Below are 20,594 nucleotides of genomic sequence, written 5' to 3'. Positions count from 1 at the left end.
TTCTCCCCCCACTTTGTGCTGTTTCACACCCAAATTCAAAGTACTTTTTTGGGGTGTTCTTTGCTTTTTTCCTGGAATTTTTTGATGCAGTTGTCCTTTGGGGGGATGTTCCAAGGGTTCTGAGTGGTTTGCACCCAAAAATAAATATGTTGCACTTCTTTTCTCCTGCTATTCAGAGGTGAATCTTTTTCGCCTATTGCATTGACTTTCCGCGTATGCAAATGCGGGTGGAATTGAATACGGAGGTAAGTCGCAATCGGCGATACTTTTTCGCGGAACTCAGCTTTCCGCTTCTAATTGAATACGGCCCTAAGTCACAATAAATGAAATTGAATAATGACAGGTAGTCACTTACAATAGCCACTGGATCGTTGCTACGGGTTGCTGCAAGGCTGAAAGACTTCAAGTGGGTATTTGATTCTAGAGCCTTTGCAAATTCCTTTAGTGTTGGTATTGGAATGTTCTAAGGTTTATAGAAAAATAAGAAAAAAATATTATCATTCAGGATACAACTAAGATACAAATTACATAAACCATTTCTAATATCCCATCTATTTATCTGAAAAGTATTGTATTACGCAAAAGGCACAGGGGTGCACCCAGAGACGGAGGCCCTATGACTGCTCCTCCATTACTACAAACAGCACATACAGTATGTATGAGAGGAATACTGATGGAGCAAACACAACCTGGTTGTTTTTATAGGAACATCACTATTAATGATATTAATATGAATTCATGTAATTACTGATACAGGGCAAAAAGACCATGTGTAAAAAGTCTACAATCAGTGGCATTGTTATAATGAGAGCAGGGTGTGCTGTGCACATGGGCCCCTGGATGAAGAGGGGCGCACACCGTACACACATGTTTTGTAATACCTCTCCGTAGACCGACAGTGGCAATGCTGCACAAACCATTGGGAAAAATGGTGGGGCGGCTTTTTCCGTGGCGATGTGCGCCTGCGCAGTAGAATTTGGGACAGCACCAGAGTCAACTCGCTTGTGCCACCAGTTAAAAAGGAGGAGAACCAGACAGAGATTGCAAACGGACCCCCTCCTCACTTAATATGCCCCTGTCTGTGATCAATAGAATTATAGCACATACTGTAGGATTTAATTGTATGTAGCTAAAGTGTATACTCATGGATGGTACATTGCTCTACAATGCATTTTCCTGTACTATTCATTAACAATGACTCAGTGACCACTAGCACTGCAGTGGAAGTAGCCATGGTTCTGACTTTAGTTGTCAGACAGACAGACAGACAAAAGATGAGCCTTCTGGGTCCCGGGTATGTCCAGCATTTGAAATGTATACTAACAGTGCTTGTGTATATCACTATTTGGAGAGCCACATGTATGAACACTTATCGTTGTATTATTATTATTATTACAACAACTGTAAATGTTGCCCATGTCTCATATTTCAAGACCAGGAATAAGCTGATCAATCCTCTGCCTACTGTCCCTTTACGCACTGGCACTGCATTATACGCTGGTGACACAACATAATGGGGTCAATACTATTGTAAGGATTTTAGGAAGACCGCTTATCCTCTACTTCTAATATTGCCATTTATCGCAGGGATCCAGAAAGGAAGCAGATTTCATCTTGCACCCCCTCTGGTGGATATCACTATCCCATTCCACTGCGGTCACAACAGGTGGACATAGAGCTCAACAATCAGCTACCCGCCCGCCCTCCTACAGAATTTATAGGAGACACGGGAGTTCCGGCTGACGTTCACCGCTCCACGCCGGGTAGAGATGTAGGTCTCTTCGGACAGGGTAAACGGAGTCGTCAGCATAGAGCACGAACCTGGGAGCGAGCCATAGAATCATTGGGACGGTTTTAAGATCCATCATACATGCTGCATTGGTAAGCAGCTTTATATTATACAGCCTGCTATGGCAATTATTGTAATGGAACTTATGTGACTACTACCACTGCATACCAGCAGAGACATTGTTGCTTATTTGTATGAAAGCTATTTTACAAATACTACAAAATAGCTGATATTACACCATTCCACTTCTTTGCAACAAGCTTGGAGCTTTGTATCAACATATTCCATACTAGAGGCTTTTTTCTATGGATCAGTTATTTGTGTCATTGGGACATTTAGCATTACAATTTTTTTTTCCTTTTTAGGAAGGGTCGTATTTTTATTGTGATGTTTGATATAATCATTGAATGAGCATATTGCTTATTTTTATGATGCTGGGACCTATGCATTACATGTCTTATTAAATTGTATATTTTTATATTCTATTATTTGAGTATACATATTCTTATTGGTATAGCGCAAATCCTTATATATCTTTTGGTCACAATCCTATTGTACGTGATGTACTCGCGGGTGGCCCGGATTCGCTAAAATGTGCTCGCAGCCCATAGAGCTCAGAGCAAAATGCAGTGAATTCGGGCTCCGGAGTGGGCCGCGAAGGGTGCGCGGTGCCGGTCTGTTGCCGTGTTTTAACTCCATTGTAACAGCAACTCTCACCCTTCCCATGGAATAGGATTGACCCCATAAACTGCAATTGCATCTAATAAGTGGCAGTACACAAGTGTTGCGGTTGGAAGGACAAGGGGCTCAATGTATTTAATTGTTCTGAATGCGAAAAAAATGGAGCAGGCAGCATCAGAAAGACCGTGCTGCAACACAATCATTTCCAACCACAAGTACAAATTCTCGTGTATATGGTACCATTGCCACCTAGTAAATGGGTATGGTAATTAAACCATTGGTTGCAATGACCCATACGCTGTATCAGTCATGCATTTGCATTAGCAGTCAGGAGCGTTTGTGTTGTGGCACTATTTTTCAAGGGAGTAAACAACTAAGCATAAAAAGCTAGGTGGTAGGGAGCTCTGCCAATTCAGCTGTCATTTGTAACTTTGGATGACAACAGATCACAAGTCATTCAGAAATGTGTATAGAATGGGAAATACTTCAATTTTTGCAGTGTTAGCTGCTGTAATATAATTTATTCACATTGGTGATCATGCAGTTTCCATTCTTGAGTTTACTTTAAACAGCAGTATATGCTCCTCCATTATGTGCATGTACAAAAATGTCCATCATCGCCTGTATGCAGAGCTGTACACATCTTTGCAGTCCGCCCGCCTGTATATGTAGTCTACATTTGCTTATGTGTTAATGTCCTGTGTCAACCTAGTTGCACTTCTTCAGTCGTATGTGGAAATGCTGTAGAAATGTGTGTAATGAATCACCCATACTGGCTTACGCTCGGATCCTGAGCATGCGCAGTGCAAATAGGCGTACATCTCTGCATCAGGGCCTCCATGTTCTCCAGAATGATCTCTGCACTAATAAAACACCACCGCCATACTGTGTAAGCAGTGTATATATACACATTTATATGTACGGTATACTCACTAAGAGTGGCAAGGCAATGGAACATCAAAGCATCATCAGATCAAGAGACAGATTCACTGAGTAACAGTTTATGTTACAGATATGGTGCAATTATACCTAATGTAATTTGGGGAGCTATGGTTGTGACAGGCCACTGAATGATCTACTTACCTAGAGGGAAATATCGTTAAGTGTAGTGATAAGAAAATGTAAAATGTCTATATAATATTAAGCCTCGTCTTATCTGTATGAGCTTGGTGCTGGCAGGTGATATTACATTCCAGTGGATTGCGCTCTTTGCATTTAGTTTGCAGAAAACTTCAAATATGTCCAAAAAGTGACAGATGTTTGCCTTTTCCAATAATTACCTTAATGTTGTTCAAGTTGACATCAACAAGGAAAGGATCATTGGCTTTTATCCTCTGCAAGCTCTCTTCTACATTTGTGGGGTTTGGTGGGTCTTCAAATGAGGGTTTCACTTTTTCAGCTTTGACAACATCTACAAAAAGTACTTTTATTAGTATAATCACACAAGGGTAAATACAGAGGAGCATTGCTCATGGACAGTCAGTCAGTATCTGGTTACGTTATTGGGCGGCTGCACAAACATGTCATCTCACACACAATTGACATGAATGTATGTAGAAACTAGACATATTTGAAAGTACTTACGCTCTATGTAATGTATACTTTGTCCAATAGGGAATGCAATAATATTCCATACAAATATTTTGTAAATCCATGCATCAGTACAAATCAGTGACAATCTCAAGTAAATGAATGGTTACATTTTAAGGCGGGCTGGTCTAGAAACCCACTGCAATGTACATCGTACATACTAGAAGTACAGGAACCATGTTGTGAGTTAATACGGTATTCATGAGAATGTTTTTTTAAAGCTATATTTTGAGATATTAGGCTAAAGACAGTGATTTATATTGGTAATGCAAACTTTGCATGTTTTAGTCTACAAAAGTAAATGTAGAAATATAAATCAATTATATGTATTGAAAAGCTTGGTTACCTATTCATGAAAATGCAGCCTGACCATGGATTAGGAACTAGCATGTCACAAAAATTTGGTCTTGAAATGTCGGATTGGTGAATTAATGTGTTGCAATATCATAATATTATGAATATTGGTTCGAATGCCGAAACGACTGGGCCTCCATCAGAGCCGGCCCTATGCATAGGCAAACTAAGCAAAGGCCTAGGGGCGTCCAAGCCCGCCTAGGACCGGCGAAGGTTTAGGGCAGGCATGGCCGGGGCACCAGCTCCTGGATAGGTAGAGACTCTGGAAGCTGCTACTGCCACTGCGCAGCGTGTGATTGGGCCAGACAGCAACAAACAGTGAGCAGGCAGCGGCAGAACAGCCAGCGGCAGTTTGCGGGGGTGGGGCACCTAGATGGTAGCTAGTGGTTAGCGCCGGGTCGGCTCTAGGGTGGCATGCATGCGACCAGCCAGCCTAAGGAGGGAAAAGCGGCTGCACCACCCCGCTGCTTGCTGTACCTCGAGTCGGGCGGCTATGCAAGCTGCACTCAAGTAAAGTAAGTCTGGAACTGGGAGAGGGGTGGGATGCTGTGATGTTCACTGATGGGAGAGGGATGCTCTGCTGGAATAGGGGTGCTGGGTGAGGGTGGGTGCTGACACCGTGCTGTGCTGGGATAGGGGTGTTGTGCTGGGTGAGCGGAGGTGCTGTGCTGGGAAAGAGAGGTGCTGTGCTGGGTGAGTGCCGGGTTGCTGTGCGCTGTGCTGGATGAGGGGTGATGAGTGCTGTGATCTGTGCTGGGCTTGGATAGGGGTGATGTGTGGTGTGCTGTGTTGGGTGATGAGTGCTGTGATCTGTGCTGTGCTGAGAGAGGGTTGATGGGTGCTGTAATCTGTGTTGGGTGAGGGTGCTGTGATCTGTGCTGGATGAGGGGTGCTGAGTGCCATGATCTGTGCTGGAAGACGAGTTCTGTGCTGGGTGATGCATGCTGTGCTGGGAGAGGAGTGCTGAGAGCACAGCACAATGAGACCATGCCCCTTCCATGAAGCTACACCCCCATTCAGGATCCCACAGAGGGGGCTGGGGGGGGACCACCCAAACTCTTGCCTAGGGCACTTATTTGGCTAGGGCCGGTTCTGGCCTCAATTACAAAGCACACAGGATACACACTGCAAACAGCTTGGCTTGCACAGCTACATCTAGGTGGTAAGGTAGAAATAATAACACTGAGGGAAAGACAGATCTTTTAAGATTTTATAAGAAAAATGAAAAGGGAAACATAAAATGTCATAAGCACTTCTAGTAAAATTATGGGCATATTTATATTTATATGGTTTATGGGATGTAGAAGTGCTAAGTAATATTAGCTGAAATGGGCCCAGACATAAAAGTATGTATGATGTGCCTATGTAACTTAAATCCAGCTTAAATCCACCTTAGGTTCTAGTTTTAAATCAGTATCTTTCATGTAGGATAGATAATTACATTACCTGTGTTTTTCCGTTATCAAGTTACAGAAAAGCCTCTTTGGGGTCTGGCAAGAACATTTACTGCACAATAAACCTAAGGAGCTGCTAAGACTAGAAAAGCGCTCATGTAGTAGGGACGTGTCTTGTAATACGTTATACAGCTGCGAAAAGAATATAAATATTTCAAGAGAACCTAACCTATGAGATGCAAGTACTGTATATCTTCATTTTATCTACCGAAGCGCAAATTCATTTAATTTTACTATATTACAGTAGAATATTGTGAAGAATAAGCAGTTATTTCTGTCTGGGTGGAGTGTGTACTATTTGTATTACATTTTCTGTGAGTACATTTTTTATTACGTTGGAGAGCTAGAAATGTATTTCTCCGACTGGAAAATGGAACATTAGTCACCTGTTATGTGCAGATAAATGACCTCCACTGTGTGTAAGGGACAGATGCCCTTTAACTTATTATGAACAAACTATACATACTGAGACTGAGATATCACAATTATGTGTAGGGTAGTGTCCTGACAATGGCATGTCCAAAATAAACATTAATGCAAAGTCGGCTGCTGGACACATTAGCATAACATTTGCATAAGTGTGAAGTCTTCCTACAGGAGCCTCAAAGTTACAGTGAAGGTTGTTTTACACAAACTCCTTACTAACATTTACAAGTTTACTATACATCTAAAAGACTCACTATTAAAGATATGGTTTAATCCATTATTGCCTATTCTCCCGAAATAGCAGGAAGACTCACTAATTAGGCAGAGACCTTCGCATGAGAAGTCAACTCACCTGCAAGGTGCAGGGTGACATGTTCTGATCATCAAGCCATGGCACCTCACACATGTCTGTATGACCATTGAAGAACATTACAGGGAGGCTTACAGATAGCTCACATGTCTGATAACAAACACTCTACAGGTAGCTACACGGTTTGTGTAATATTATATATCTTCTTACCTCGAAGATCTACTCCATCTTGTCCTCCGTCACTTCCCTGTGGTCTGCTGGCAAAATGTTGCACTCCGAGGACAGCTAAGGGGCAGAAGTTTAAATATAATTTGTCACAGAGCTCCTGTGTATATATATATATATATATATATATATATTATATATATATATATATATATATATAATCCAGAACGGGTGGCACTCACATGTAATGTAGACAAATGTTAGGTGCCCTCCGGTGAAGCTTCTCAGCGGGGGCTCCAATATATATACGGTCCGGCGGCACTCAATGCAAATAAAACTCAGACAGCAGATGTTTTGATCAACGTTTCGATGTTACACCATCGTCATCAGGATGACGATGGTGTAACATCGAAACGTTGATCAAAACATCTGCTGTCTGAGTTTTATTTGCATTGAGTGCCGCCGGACCGTATATATATATATATATATATATATATATCTGTAAGTACAAAAAGAAGTAATATTTTATAATGCAGTTGAAGGGTTATTGCTACTTACAAGCAAGGTCGCTGAGCTCGGTGTCTGTGGCACTTGCTAGGGCCTCTTCCAGTTCTGGCTCCAAGGTCACCCTCTCCTCTGGCTGGCGTTCCATGGGCATGTGCTTGGGAACAAACACCTTACCTACAGAAATGTATTGCAAAAAAGAGCCAAGTGTTTAGAGGGAATCTGTGAAGTGCTGAACGTGTATCTGAATTGTACAAATCTAGTGAGATTACAGTGTAATATATGCTGTACAACATATTGATAAGCGCAGCAAAATCATTTTCTTCTTTCCATTCAACTATTTAATGTTATAATAACAAATGCAGATAGACAATACAAATACAGTTTAAAAGAGTATCCAAACATGTCACTTGCTCTAGTGAAAACTGAAAAGGATGTTAATTTTAGTTTATTAAAGTTTTACAAGGATAGGAATTATATGTTGCAGACTCCAGTATGAGAATGAGGGTATGACAGCTGAAGTAAACAGCACTACTATTTTACCATAGTAATACAAAAAGAGAGATTGGAGCCCCCCGCCTATGTGAAATGGGGCGTTGTCATAAGGAGCATGGTCACTGAAAAATGGGGCGTGTCAACATGACACACACCCCTTTCTTGTCACTGGGAACATTTCTTTCCAAATGCACCTTAATGCAGTGCCCCTCATACAGTCCCCCCTATGCAGTGCCCCTAGTAGTGGTCCCCCTTATGCAGGCCCCCAGTAGTGCCCCTTATACAGTACCCCCAATATATAATGCCCCAGTAGTGGTCCCTCTTATGCAGGCCCCCAGTAGTGCCCCTTATACCGTATCCCCATTAGTTCCCCTTATACAGTGCCCCCAGTAGTGGTCCCCCTTATACAGTGCCCCCAGTAGTGATCTCCCATATGCAGGCCCCCAGGAGTTATCCCCCATATGCAGTGCCCCTTATACAGTGGCCCCAGGAGTGATCCCCCTTATGCAGGCCCCCAGTAGTGCCCCTTATACAGTGCCCCCAGTAGTGATCCCCCATTTGCAGTGCCCCTTACACTGTGCCCCCTGTAGTGATCCCCCCACATGCAGCCCCCCAGTAGTGATCCCCCATATGCAGTGCTCCCAGGAGTGATCCCCCCTTATGCAGGCCCCCAGTAGTGCACCTTATACAGTGTCGCCAGTAGTTGCCCTCCTTATGTAGGCCCCCAGTAGTTATCCCCCTTATGCAGTGCACCCTGTAGTGGTTCTCCCTTTTCAGTGCCCCCAGTATTAAGCCCCTTATATAGTGCCCCCAGTAGTAGTCCCCCCTATACAGTGCCCATTATATAGTGCCCCCAGTAGTAGTCCCCCCCAGTAGTGGTCCCCCCTGATGCAGTGCCCCCAGTAGTAGTCCCCAGCAGTGGTCCCCTCCAATGAAGTGCCCCCAGTAGTAGTACCCCCCAGTAGTGGTCCCCCCCAATGAAGTTCCCCCAGTAGTGGTCCCCCCCCCAGTAGTAGTCCCCCCCTTAGTAGTAGTCCCCAGTAGTGCCCCCCCCCGATGCAGTGCCCCCAGTAGCAGTGCCTCCCTTCTAGCAGACACACACACAAAAAAACCCCCCACTTAATTAAATCCCCGATCCTGCTCCTGCCGTGGCCATCATCTCCTCTATCCTCCCGGGCTGGCCCGCTCTGCATTATGGGAGAGACGTCATGAGTGAGCTCCAGCCCAGCTCCGGCAGTGAGCGGTGCAGCAGTCAATGAAAGTCTGTCTGACTCTCATTGACTGTTAAGCAGTGGCGGGCACCGGCTCTGAGCACGGACCAGGAGGTCCGTCGCCCGGAGCGCAGCCCTGCCTGAGCCCTCCCTCTAACCTCCCGCTAGCGTTATTGGGTAAGCGCTCATGGGGAGGGAAGGGGCGTGGCCATGCAGCACAGGACGGCGCCGGGCGCATGGAAGCCTAGCGCCGGTCCTGCTGCTAATTAAGACAAACACACAGCCGCCGGCCGGCGGTTGTGTGTTTGTATGGCGTGTAGTGCTGATCGCGGCCGGTCCGATGGCGCCCAGGCCACACGCCCTGCTCGAGAGAACATTTAAAGTGTAAAAATATTAAACTCTAACACTGGTTAACCAGTAATTGTAGATGTCCCTTACACCTGAACCATGAGTATTCTTTAGACCAGGGGTGGGGAACCTTTTTTTTGCCAAGCTCCATTTTGATATATATAACATTATTTGCGGGCCTGGTGCAGGCCACGCCCCCTCCATGTACATGGGGACGGGGCCACAATCGCTAGTGATTACAGCAATGCCTGGAGCATCCTGAGGATGCTCCCGGGAGCTGTAAGGGCAGCGGTGTGACCATCTGAAGCGTCCTAAGGACGCTCCAGGTGGCACTGCTGCATAGATTCTGGCTGCAGGTTGCCATTATAGGCACCCTGCTATCCAGATGAGGCTAGCAGAAAAAAGTTCAGAGGGCCAGACCAAATGATTCCGGGGGCCTTATATGGTCCCCGGGCCTGAGGTTCCCCATCCCTGCTTTAGACCAACAGGTAGGACACCAACATCGAACCTTGCAATAAATGTATCTAATTAAACACTTTGAAAAGTAGATAAGAAAACTACAGGTTTCTTATTCATGTTTCAGCTTGGATACTAAAGGGGGGGTATTGGCTCTGAAAAAATTTTGGCCGTAAAGAACGTGTTTTTTTTTTTGCCGACGCTCGGGTATTTTTCACTGATTTTTTTTATCGTGCTATCCAATTAAACCCCGTATATAATGGCCGAAAATTTTCTGTTTTTCTCACGAAGATATTCGTGAACTTATGTATTTTCTCTGCCACGATCGGGAGAAAAACACCTTATCGGGGATTTGGTTTTGCCTGCCTGAGGCAGGCAAAACAAAATCTCTGATAAGTCCCGGCTTCGGGGCTAATTGGATAGCCTTGGGTGAGGTAATTAGCTGCGGTAATTTACCACGGCTAATTGGATACCCCCCTATATTGTCCCAAATTATTTAATGGAGGATATTTCCTAAACAAGTGAAAAATATTACATGTACAGTAGAGGCGCGTATCCAGTCCACTAGCAGATTGTGGAACGACAGTACAGTCGTTCCTCTTCCTCTGCAGTGCCCATGCTGAGCGATATGTCGTTCAGTGTAGGCACCCTCCCTCATTCCTGAACATGGTCAATCTGTCGTTATCAGCAGATTGACCGGCATGATCAGGCGATGATTGATGTAGAAAACGACCAGCGGGAGTACGCATCGCTGGTCATTTCCGACATTTTCATGCCCGATTAATGAGCGATTGAACGATATTGTTATCGTTCAATCGCTCATTTTAATCGGCAAGTGGATACGCGGCTTAACCTATAACAACCAATCAGACTTCAGCAGACGTTGTATAATGAAGACAAATGTCTGCTAGCCAATAACTAATTTTTATTTATTTTTTAGAAATATATCTCCTGCTGCCATCCCAACATTCTGCCTCCCCTCATGGAAGACTCCATAGCAATCACCAGTTATTCCAAAATAATGAGTTGCAATAGTAGGATTTGCTAAATAAAATAAGGCTACACCCCTGTGATTTTGGCTCTATCAGAGCCAAAATCACTCCCACTGACATCACTAGTGATGTCAGTGGGCCGGCTTCTGACGGGAGGCGTTCCCGTGGGAACGCCCCCGTCAGGGAGGCACGCCCCCGGCACGCCCACCAAAGGGGGCGTGCTGTCAATCAACATTGACAGCACGCCCCCTTTGATCGGACACAACGAGCGAAGGACTTTCCTTCGCTCGTCGCGTCTGGCGCATGCGCACGACGGAGCTCCCTCCGTCGTGCACATGCTCAGTCCATAACATCGACCCACTTGCGAGCGGACAGCCGCTCGCGAGTGGGTCTGAATCAGGCCCAAAATTTGTATGACAAATTAGGGCACACACCCTTCAAGGCATTACAGGGGAGTGAACTAAAAGGAGATTACATTGGCCAGAGCCGGCACCAGAATGAAATGAGAATAGGCAACAAGTAGAGAGGAGTCTGCAGAAGATGTTACATGAAGTCAACGCTTCTCATGTTGTATTATATGCAACACATTATATTCAACTCAGAAGTGGCTGCAGCACAGTGTGACGCTAGTCTAGTGACTGCCAATTCGGCCACTATACTGCTTACTGAGCACTGTAACATGAAGAGAAGAAACATACACTGCTACAACTAGCCTAATGTAGGGCATTATAAGCAATAAAACAGGTTTGATGTTCTATTCACTCTAATTCTGATAGCCTTTGGGAAACAGCCATTCAGAGTTAAAGATGGAAGATAAAAATGGGACAGATGGGTGCCCTAAGGTTATAAATGCTGTATATTAAACAGGTGTGCACTTCCTTAAGGGGGTTTTCCAATTAACTTAAGAAGCTCACTAACCCCCACACAGCCCACCCCAGCAGTAACAGTAGTTTAATGGGGTTCCTCTACCTGGGAGTCCCATCATTCACGATCACCTAAAATGTTCAATTGGAGACCCTGTATTGGATTTTGCCTACTACAGAGAATACCTAACTGTGCCACAGATGGATAACAGATGTACTGGCTACATAAGTACCATGACCTTGCTAAACAGAGAGGATGGTGGTGGGGATGGGGGGGTGTGCTGAGGGATGGAGAGGGACTACACCAAAATTCTATTAGGAAGGGGAAATATTTAAGTTTTCATAATGCCATACAGAGATGGAGTTAGGGTTTTGTAATAAGTGACAAACATATACTGTATGCTTTATGTTGCTTGATCATTTGAGATATATATTTGTCACCATAGCTGGCTATGGCGGTGGCAATATTAAAGAGCAAAAAAAGGGGTTATCACCACTTGATACATTGACTGCTATGTATTCAAAGGAGATAAGTTCCAAACCTGGCGGACTGAGAGCAGCAACTTAGAACCACTAGGATTTAGTACATTGTATTGGTAGGAAGCACCAATTCTCATTGTTCAACTGGAAATGATCTGGATATCTGTATGGTAACCCAGAACAGGAGATCGGATTACCAGTCACGGTGGTGAGGGCTGTTGATTCCATAGACAACATTTTGTCCTGCATGTTAAATATTTTGAACTATAAAGAGATCGACTCGACTGAACATTAATGAAAGTTGAACCCACTGTCGCTATTATATACTATATGGAGCAAATTCTTCCCCTTGTATAGCAAACCGTTTATTAAAATCTCTGTGGATATTTCTAGTTACAGCTTTTTATTAAAACACTGCTCATTCTCTTATATGACGGTTCCTTATTTATCCAGTCAAAGAGAATCAAATCGGCCTGTGGTTGTTGAGATCAATATTTGGAACTGATACAAAATTTCTTCTGTTGAGATTGTGAGCCTGATTCTCAGTTGGAGACAAGTGGAGATACATATGGATCTTGCGAAAATCTGCATACCGAGCATGTGCCATAAAGACATTGGTGAACTGTGCATGTACCGGACCAGGCATACGCACATGGACGGAGTTTGCTAGTGCGTCCGGATTGATTTGTCATGTGAGGGAGCACTATTTCAGTCCATGTGCTCATTCCTCATTGTCTACCCCATCTATGTCACTCCTGTCTGTCTGCACCTTTTAGACTGTAAGCTCTCTTGAGCAGGGCCCTCTTCCCTCATGTGCTTCACCTTCCCTAAAGCCGCGTATCTACTAGCAGACACCGGCACAACAGTACGATTACGACATCGTAATCGTACCGTCGTTCCCCTTCCCCCTGCAGTGCCTACACTGAACGATTGATCGTTCATTGTAGGCACATCAATCATCTCTGAACATGGGCAATCTGTCGTTATCGCAGATTGACCAGCATGTTCAGTAGTTAATTGATGTCGGAAACGACCAGCGGGAGAGCGCATCGCTGGTTGTTTCCGACATAATTGTGCCTGATTTGTGCACGATTACTGTGCGATTGCACGATTATGATGTCGTAATCGTGCAATCGTTCAGTAACATTGCGTAGTGGATACGCGGCTTACTCATACTATCATCTAGTCCTAACTCCCCACAAGGACACCTAACATTTGGTTACTTACACCCTGCTACTTGTTGAGTGTTATGATCACTAAAGCAGCAATGTGTATAAACCATGACCTTGTCCTGCATTGCTTCATACTGTAAGTCACTGTTTTCGTGTTCGCTCACTTGTCCATTTACTTTGTAAGGTGCTGCGGAACCCTTATGGCGCCATATAAATAAAGGATAATAATACAATGGATGTTTCTGGGCGGTTACAGGACTGCAACCATGTGGATGCGCAGAAGTGATCCATCTCCATCGGAGTGTCATGAGCGTGACAACAGGTGGGCCTGTTTCTGATGGATCTTCTGCACAAGCCAAGATACTAATGATGATGGCTACGTACATAAGAATAACGGATGGCATAGGCTTCCACCTGCAGATGCACGGGTATAATTTTCTGATCAAGGAGAATTTCATCATTTCTGCCCAGCCAGTTGTCACTTCACGTGATACAACTATACTTGCAGGTTGGATAAAAAGTTGGATGCGCTACAGTTAATAACCAAACATTTCAGCGCTGTAGGTTTTGTTTGTATTTTATGCATAGGTTTGCCCCCTCTATACAGCAGCTTGAATATTGCTTTGTATCAGTTTATTGTAAATTAGGTTGATTTCCTCCAGTGCATTGGGTGGTTTTTCTTGGTATGCTTCCAAACCTGGCGAAAGCCTATCGATGAAGGAATGTGATGCAGCAATCCTCTTATTACTATGACCATCTCAGGATAACTATCTCCCAATACAGGGACTAGATTTTTGTAGGTGCACAGGAGATCCAGGTAATCATTTGTCACATTCTTTTAATGGGACTTTTTACCATTCAGGAATATTTGATGTAGATATGTGAAGTTATATGGATTATATACTGTATGTGATAAAACTATCCCAGCAATAGTAACACAAGTAAAAAATAAAGTAATAAAGGGATGATCCTAAAGTGCAGATGGAAAGTTCAAGTGACAGTCTTACTCTGCGTAACAAGTCCTACAGCAAAAGGAGATGAAGACTGATATCACAGGGAATGTGGGAGTGCAAAAGGTGGGTGAATAGGTCCATTTGCACAAACAGAAATGTATTAGAGGGGCGTCTTTATTTTTTTTTTCTGTACATTCGCAAATTACTTGTCCAAGGTCACAAGGCGATAAAATCCGCCACCTCCAGTGAGCCCCCTGTAAGTGTAGTGACTACACATCGGAAACACTGATAATCGCACGATGGGCTGACAGTCCCAGGATGAGGTGTTTCTCCCCTTGGGACTGCGAGTCCGGACTGTGACTAGCCGAATGCACTTCCAATGGGAAGCCACTCCTGTTCTATTATGGCAGCCTCATTGTGCTTCTAGGGCACAACTTCTCAAACTCGGTCCTCACAGGATCCCAAACAGTGCATGTTTTCTAGGTCTCCACACAGAATCGCAAGTGAAAAAATTAGCTCCACCTGTGGATCTTTTATGATGTGTCAGTGAGTAATGAATACACCGGTGCACCTGACCTGGAAAATGTGACCTGTGTGGGGTCCTGAGGACAGAGTTTGAGAACCACTGTTCTAGGGGTTGCAGCTGATTCAGGGCCTGATTCAGAGATAGACGCAAATGCCATTTTCACACAGATTGAGCGATTGTTTGCCATTGCAAATGCGTATAAGCCATACTACGTGGACGTACAGAGGATCCCATCACAAAGTGACTGACAGGTTGTCAGAGTTTGGGGGTGGTAACCGGGAGTGGTTAGAAAAACACACACGTGTCTGTCGTTTTAACGCTGTTACATGGGCGTGCATAGATTAGACACTGCGAGAACATACGCAGCTCTGTGTGTCAGAAGAGCACCCAAGGCTGCGGCAAGTCAGACCTCCCGCAAGGGCAAGATGGCCACCAATGTGTGACGATGTTAGCGATATTTACGCAGGTATGCGTCGCCGCACGCAGGTAAGAAGGCAGCAGTGGGCGTCTTTATGCTCGGGTGATCTTTGCTAACATTAGCATATTTTCGCTGCTGCATTGCGTATAAAATTGCAGCTGTGAGCGCATTAGCGTACATCTCTGAATCAGACCCTCAGTCCCTAGAAGCCAGTTTGTTTTTTGTGCACATGTAGTCCCCCTCCTTTACTAAAGTAAGAGACAGCACGGGTCTCCAGCAACTTTGTCTGTCACTGGTGTACATCCATGCCCTCATGTGTGAGAACATATGAAATATATTAGACATTTTCAGAATTCCACTTAAGATTTTCTGGAACTGCAACTCAGCAAAAGCTGGAATGTGAAAACTGCTTCTCCCTGTTTGACACATCTGCTGGGCTGTTAGTCCGGGGTCACCAAGCTGAGTCATCAATCAAAATAAACATGTATCATTGGAAAAATGGGAGTGAGGAGTGTAAAAACATAGAGGGCGGAGTACAGATAATAAATTCTGTTATTACGAACTCTACACTTCAGGAATGTGCCCACTAAGTGGCCATTTAGTGAGACCAGTCGTTAATTGCAATGAAATAGATGAAATGCTAAATGCCAGATCAACATACTTGTTCAATGAGAAGTATTATGACATAACTGGTTCTCTGCAGTCTGTAGTTTACCTTCTGTGCAGTTCGGTATACAAATATGTCCTTCCTCGTCTATCCACCGTGCAAGTCGCATTACACCGGGTGCACTAGTCCAGCACCTAGCGTCTTTTTTGCTGCAAATGTGTCTTAATCACAATGCGACTAAGCAGACTTTCTCGTTGAAACTGATAAGCGGCATGTGTATGTTCTGTGTGCGGCCGAGTCTGTAACATCTTATTTGCATCGCATTGCGAATAAGACACATTTACAGCAAAAAAAGAGACGTGAGAAGACGCTCAGCATGAGTGAACTTGTACGGGACTAGGCGCCACTAGAAGAGCTGTTTAACGTGACAGCAGCTATAAAGACAGATGACCCCTCTGTATGTTAACGTATGACAAATGCCCATAACATGCTGGTGGACATATGGACAACTGACCATAAGGTAGAGAAGTGACCACACTTAGGGTAGACATGCCTTTAACAAGAATCACTGCGACCTATAAACATGATTGTTTTAGGCTCACATTTTCTAATATATACAATACACAACATATGATATTGCATACATGAGAGGTGGAGTTTCTACACCTTCTGTACCCCAGTCGCAGCACACATCCATCACTGGGGGTACTCCCTTGTCCCTTGTAGGAACCCCAAAATGAATAAAGAGCATGTTGTTTAGAATATTGTACTTCATTTTAGAACTAGAACATCATGTGCGATAATAGTATAGATGTGTTTGTTCTAGAAGTCTCTGCAATCTTTATTATTTCTTATGTCATATTGTTAAGGGATAATCTGGTTAAAGGGGGAACTGCACTCATAAAAATAAGTTATGTTTGTTTATTGTGAAATACATCTGTGAAACATATTTTTAAAGTGTTTCTTATGTGTAAACAAAATACTAGTGAGCCACTGTTTTTTTTAATCCTAAATGTGCATGAGTTACCATTTTGGGAATCATAATTGATGAAACTCATACTGATTGTTTCGGAAGGGCTTACATTTTACTTAATTATGCTTTCTAATATTCTCTCCGCCCTTTCATGCTACCATTCCAGCCTAAATCCATTGCCTGCAGCTTCCAAATGAGTGAGCCATCAAAATTAATGTCATTCTCGTAAGCCAGAGGTTCCCAAACACGGTCCTCAAGGCTCCCCAACAGTTCTGGTTTTAGAGATATCCATGGTTGACCACAGGTGACTTAAGGCCTGATTCAGCAAAGAACGCACGGATGCGGACGCATGCAATCGGCCGCTGCGAGAATATGCTAATGAATGCATACGCACGGCAATCGCAGCAGAATAAGCAAACGCCCAGCACTACATAATACCACCCACTTCCCTCTACTTGCGTCCTCTATACCTGGCAAGACAGCGGAAAACATCGGTAACAGCGAGAACCATCAGACCCATACGCACAATAGTGGTTGACCTGACCCTCCAAGAGACACAGCAAGACTTATCACTCCAGCTAGTCCCTGCACACACCTGCACTGCATCACCATTCAGCAAGTCCCTGCACACACCTGCACCGCATTACCTTTCAAACACACCATTGGCTCCGTGAGTCATCTGACCACACTCCCACCCCCGGAAGTGCACTACACAAAAAACTCAGAAGCATTGATCCTCCCACACCTTCTTGAAGAAGGCACCTGTGCCGAAATGCATTGGAGACCCTCACATCAAACCTGACACCGATCCAGGCTGACCTCCACTGAAGATCCCCATCCCCACCAGGGACCGTCAGTGCAGAAAGCTCTCAGCCCACCCGCCCGCTGGTCTGCACTGCTCACACCTCCAGTGACCGGCTCCACCTCAGACCAGCCTCTCTCCAAACCCCCACCCCCCTCCAAGGCATGCTCAACAACTGACTCCTGGCCAGGGTTGTCTCCACCGTCGATTCCCATTTCCACAAGGGACAGTCAGTGATGAGAGCACCCCGCACATCCGGCCGCAAGTCTGCACAGCCAACATCGCCAGTGACCAGCTCCATCCCGGTCACACCTTCCATATTCCCCCCTCCCCCCGGCTTTATTCCAATCAGTATCCTGGGCAGACCACCCCCCCTCCCAGGGGTGGTCCCAGCACACACACTGCAACCCAGCCTCCCAGCAGCTCACCCATCCACAGCTCTGGCTCCGCACCACCAGCGGCACGACCAAGAGCCAACCTCAGCTGCACACTCCAGTCACATACCTCCACAGACCAATCAGAACAGCCGTGCACCTGCAGCACACCAGCAACACGCTGACCCAGCTCACCATCAAACCTGCAGCTTCCAACCTATGTGTAACGGCCGCAACATCGACCTACATCACCATAATAAAAAACCTACTGGTAGGCAAGTGCACAGGTGTTCCAACCCACTCTGCACATCCCACCACACCCTGAGACTTCCTAGACCGTCGACCATAGGTCCAGCAGGGGTGACATGCAATGTCACTGAACCGCACAGAAGGAGCCCCCTGAAAGGGTCCACCTACCTCCCCAGTCTCATCACCACTCATCACTGAACCATACCCAGCTGCCCGGGATCTCAACAGAGCAGCATTGTGACTACTCAATATTTTGCCCCAAACTACTGTGTCTCGCTGGCCTCATTTTGATCCTATCTTATTCCCCTTTTCACATTACTGAAAACTACACTCCATACCCAATCACACCCTCCTTCTCACTCCCAAAACACCACCACCACCACCAGAAGAAACATCCCAATTAACACCACTCACAAACACACACAAGTCATCACCATCACCACCACTAGCAGGGAGAGCGCACCTTACCCTCCCTACCCCCATATGTATTCAGTGCGGGAAAGGTACTCCCACACAAAGGTGCAGCACCCCGAAACCACAACACAACACCCCCTGGTCAATGAGAGCGCAGTTCTACTGCCCATTTTCACATAGCAAGACTTGCCCGTACACACAATAGTGGTTGACCTGACCCTCCAAGAGACATAGCAAGACTTGCTGTGTGCAACTAGACCTCAGGCTGAGTCCGCTGCTGCAAGGGCTTAATTATGCACGCCCCTGAAACGCCACCCAAACGCACCGGCCCGCCTGCGTTTGCCCGATAAACCCCCGTCACTACCCACAAACGGCACTTCCTGTCAATCACTGTGCTCTGGGTCTGCGTTGCTTCTGCAAACGCAGTTACCTTCACAATAGTTGGTTCGCGCAACTGAATCAGGCCCTTCATTAGTACCTCAGTCAATTTGATTTAATAACCTGACAGTTGCCCAGAAAGCCCCTCCAGGCCACAGCTCAAATCACGACCACAATAGTTGTATTGGATAATACAATATTACTATAACTGCGGCCACAGCATGCAGTATAAGGGGAGGAAATGAGTTGCTGCACATGCGCAGTGACAGCAGCTTTTCCTACCAAGCTGGCTGTGTGTGCGGAACTGAGCGTTCAATCAGCGCACACCAGACCAGACTATAGCTTGTTAAGTGCTAATTATGCTGACTCCATGGGCTGGGCACACACTACAATTAAGCATATGGAAACCCTCTTCTAAAAATCCTGATTCTTAACATCAACAGGAAAACAGCCCCACCCACTGTATATTGGGAATAGGACAGTATAGGTACAGTAGTTCTGAAAGTTTTGTTTTAACATTCTGTCATTAAGGGGCTTATTCTCAGTCGGATGCACTGCCGATGTCAGACGCAGTGGAGCGATTTTTTCTTTCTTCTGCACACGCATCTAAGTCGCACTGCGCTTGTGTCCATCCGAGTCCTTGCTCACAGGGGCAGATGTACTACGCTCTGGAAAGTGATAAAGTGGAGAGTGATAAATTAGTACCAACCAATCAGCTCCCAACACAGACTGTAAGATGACAATTAGGAGCTGAGAGGTTGGTAATTTATCACTTTCCATTGTATCACTTTCCAGAGCTTAGTACATCTACCCCAGAGTCGCAGTTGCGATTGAGAAGTATAGGTGACAGTGATGCGCGGAGATGGTCCATCTTATGGGCGTGTTACGGGAGTGGTCCAGGCGTGTCGCTGATGATGGTTGTGTACCCACACACAGAATCGTTCACATAAAGGCCATAGTCAGACGGATAATCTGCACCTGCCATCAGGCTTGTGCAAGTTTTGATAGCGTGACAGATGGTGGCGTCTAAAGATGCAGGAAGTGAGCGTCTCAGTCCTTGCACATGCAGACGCACAGATGTACACCAGGGAAGGACTTGTAGCGGTATTTACATAAAGTCTCAGAAGCAACACCGGCAAAAGACGCACACACGGACACTGCAGAATCAGGCCCTAAGACACATGTTATTAATGATGCCAATCTTTATGTGAGGTGATCTTCACTTTGAATTTGCTTGAAAAATATATCATCAATAGCCAAATGGCTGGTAGAGTAAATATTAATAGTTATAAATTACACATCTCTATCACTAAAAACAATAATAGAATCCCATCATTGGCTTTTCCGGTTTCTTAAAACAAAGCCTAGCCTTGTGATAACCTAGCTACAGTATCACATAGCAGACATCGGACGTCATGCACAGATTAGTAATAAAAGTCATACATGCAATTAAAGTAATAAAAGTAAATAAGATTAAAAAGGCCACTTTCTGTTTCTGAAACTCTCTTCAGAGCTCTGTGATTTTAAACTGTATCTGGAAGTAATTAAAGGCGTGATCTTGTTATTGCAAATCTGAATTACGTTATTGTCAGCTATAGGACTGTAGCAGA

The 20,594-nt window shown here is 45.0% G+C and overlaps 1 protein-coding gene across 1 annotated transcript in view; it reads right to left on the bottom strand.

Moving 5' to 3' along the window:
• LOC148523575 (tropomodulin-2-like) overlaps nucleotides 1–20,594 on the bottom strand; it is a 93,812-nt gene that overhangs the window by 9,327 nt on the left and 63,891 nt on the right. Inside the window, exons 4-7 of the mRNA XM_088472966.1 lie at nucleotides 7,328–7,450; nucleotides 6,815–6,889; nucleotides 3,751–3,881; nucleotides 356–463 (exon numbers count right to left, since the gene is read on the bottom strand). Of these exons, the coding sequence (XP_088329092.1) occupies nucleotides 356–463; nucleotides 3,751–3,881; nucleotides 6,815–6,889; nucleotides 7,328–7,450 (437 nt within the window). The remainder of the gene's footprint in view (nucleotides 1–355; nucleotides 464–3,750; nucleotides 3,882–6,814; nucleotides 6,890–7,327; nucleotides 7,451–20,594) is intronic.

The sequence above is a fragment of the Taudactylus pleione genome, unplaced genomic scaffold, assembly GCF_031769625.1.
Source record: "Taudactylus pleione unplaced genomic scaffold, aTauple2 ptg000129l, whole genome shotgun sequence".
In the NCBI taxonomy this organism is placed as follows: Eukaryota; Metazoa; Chordata; class Amphibia; order Anura; family Myobatrachidae; genus Taudactylus; species Taudactylus pleione.
This window is presented reverse-complemented; position numbering and strand designations above follow the sequence as displayed.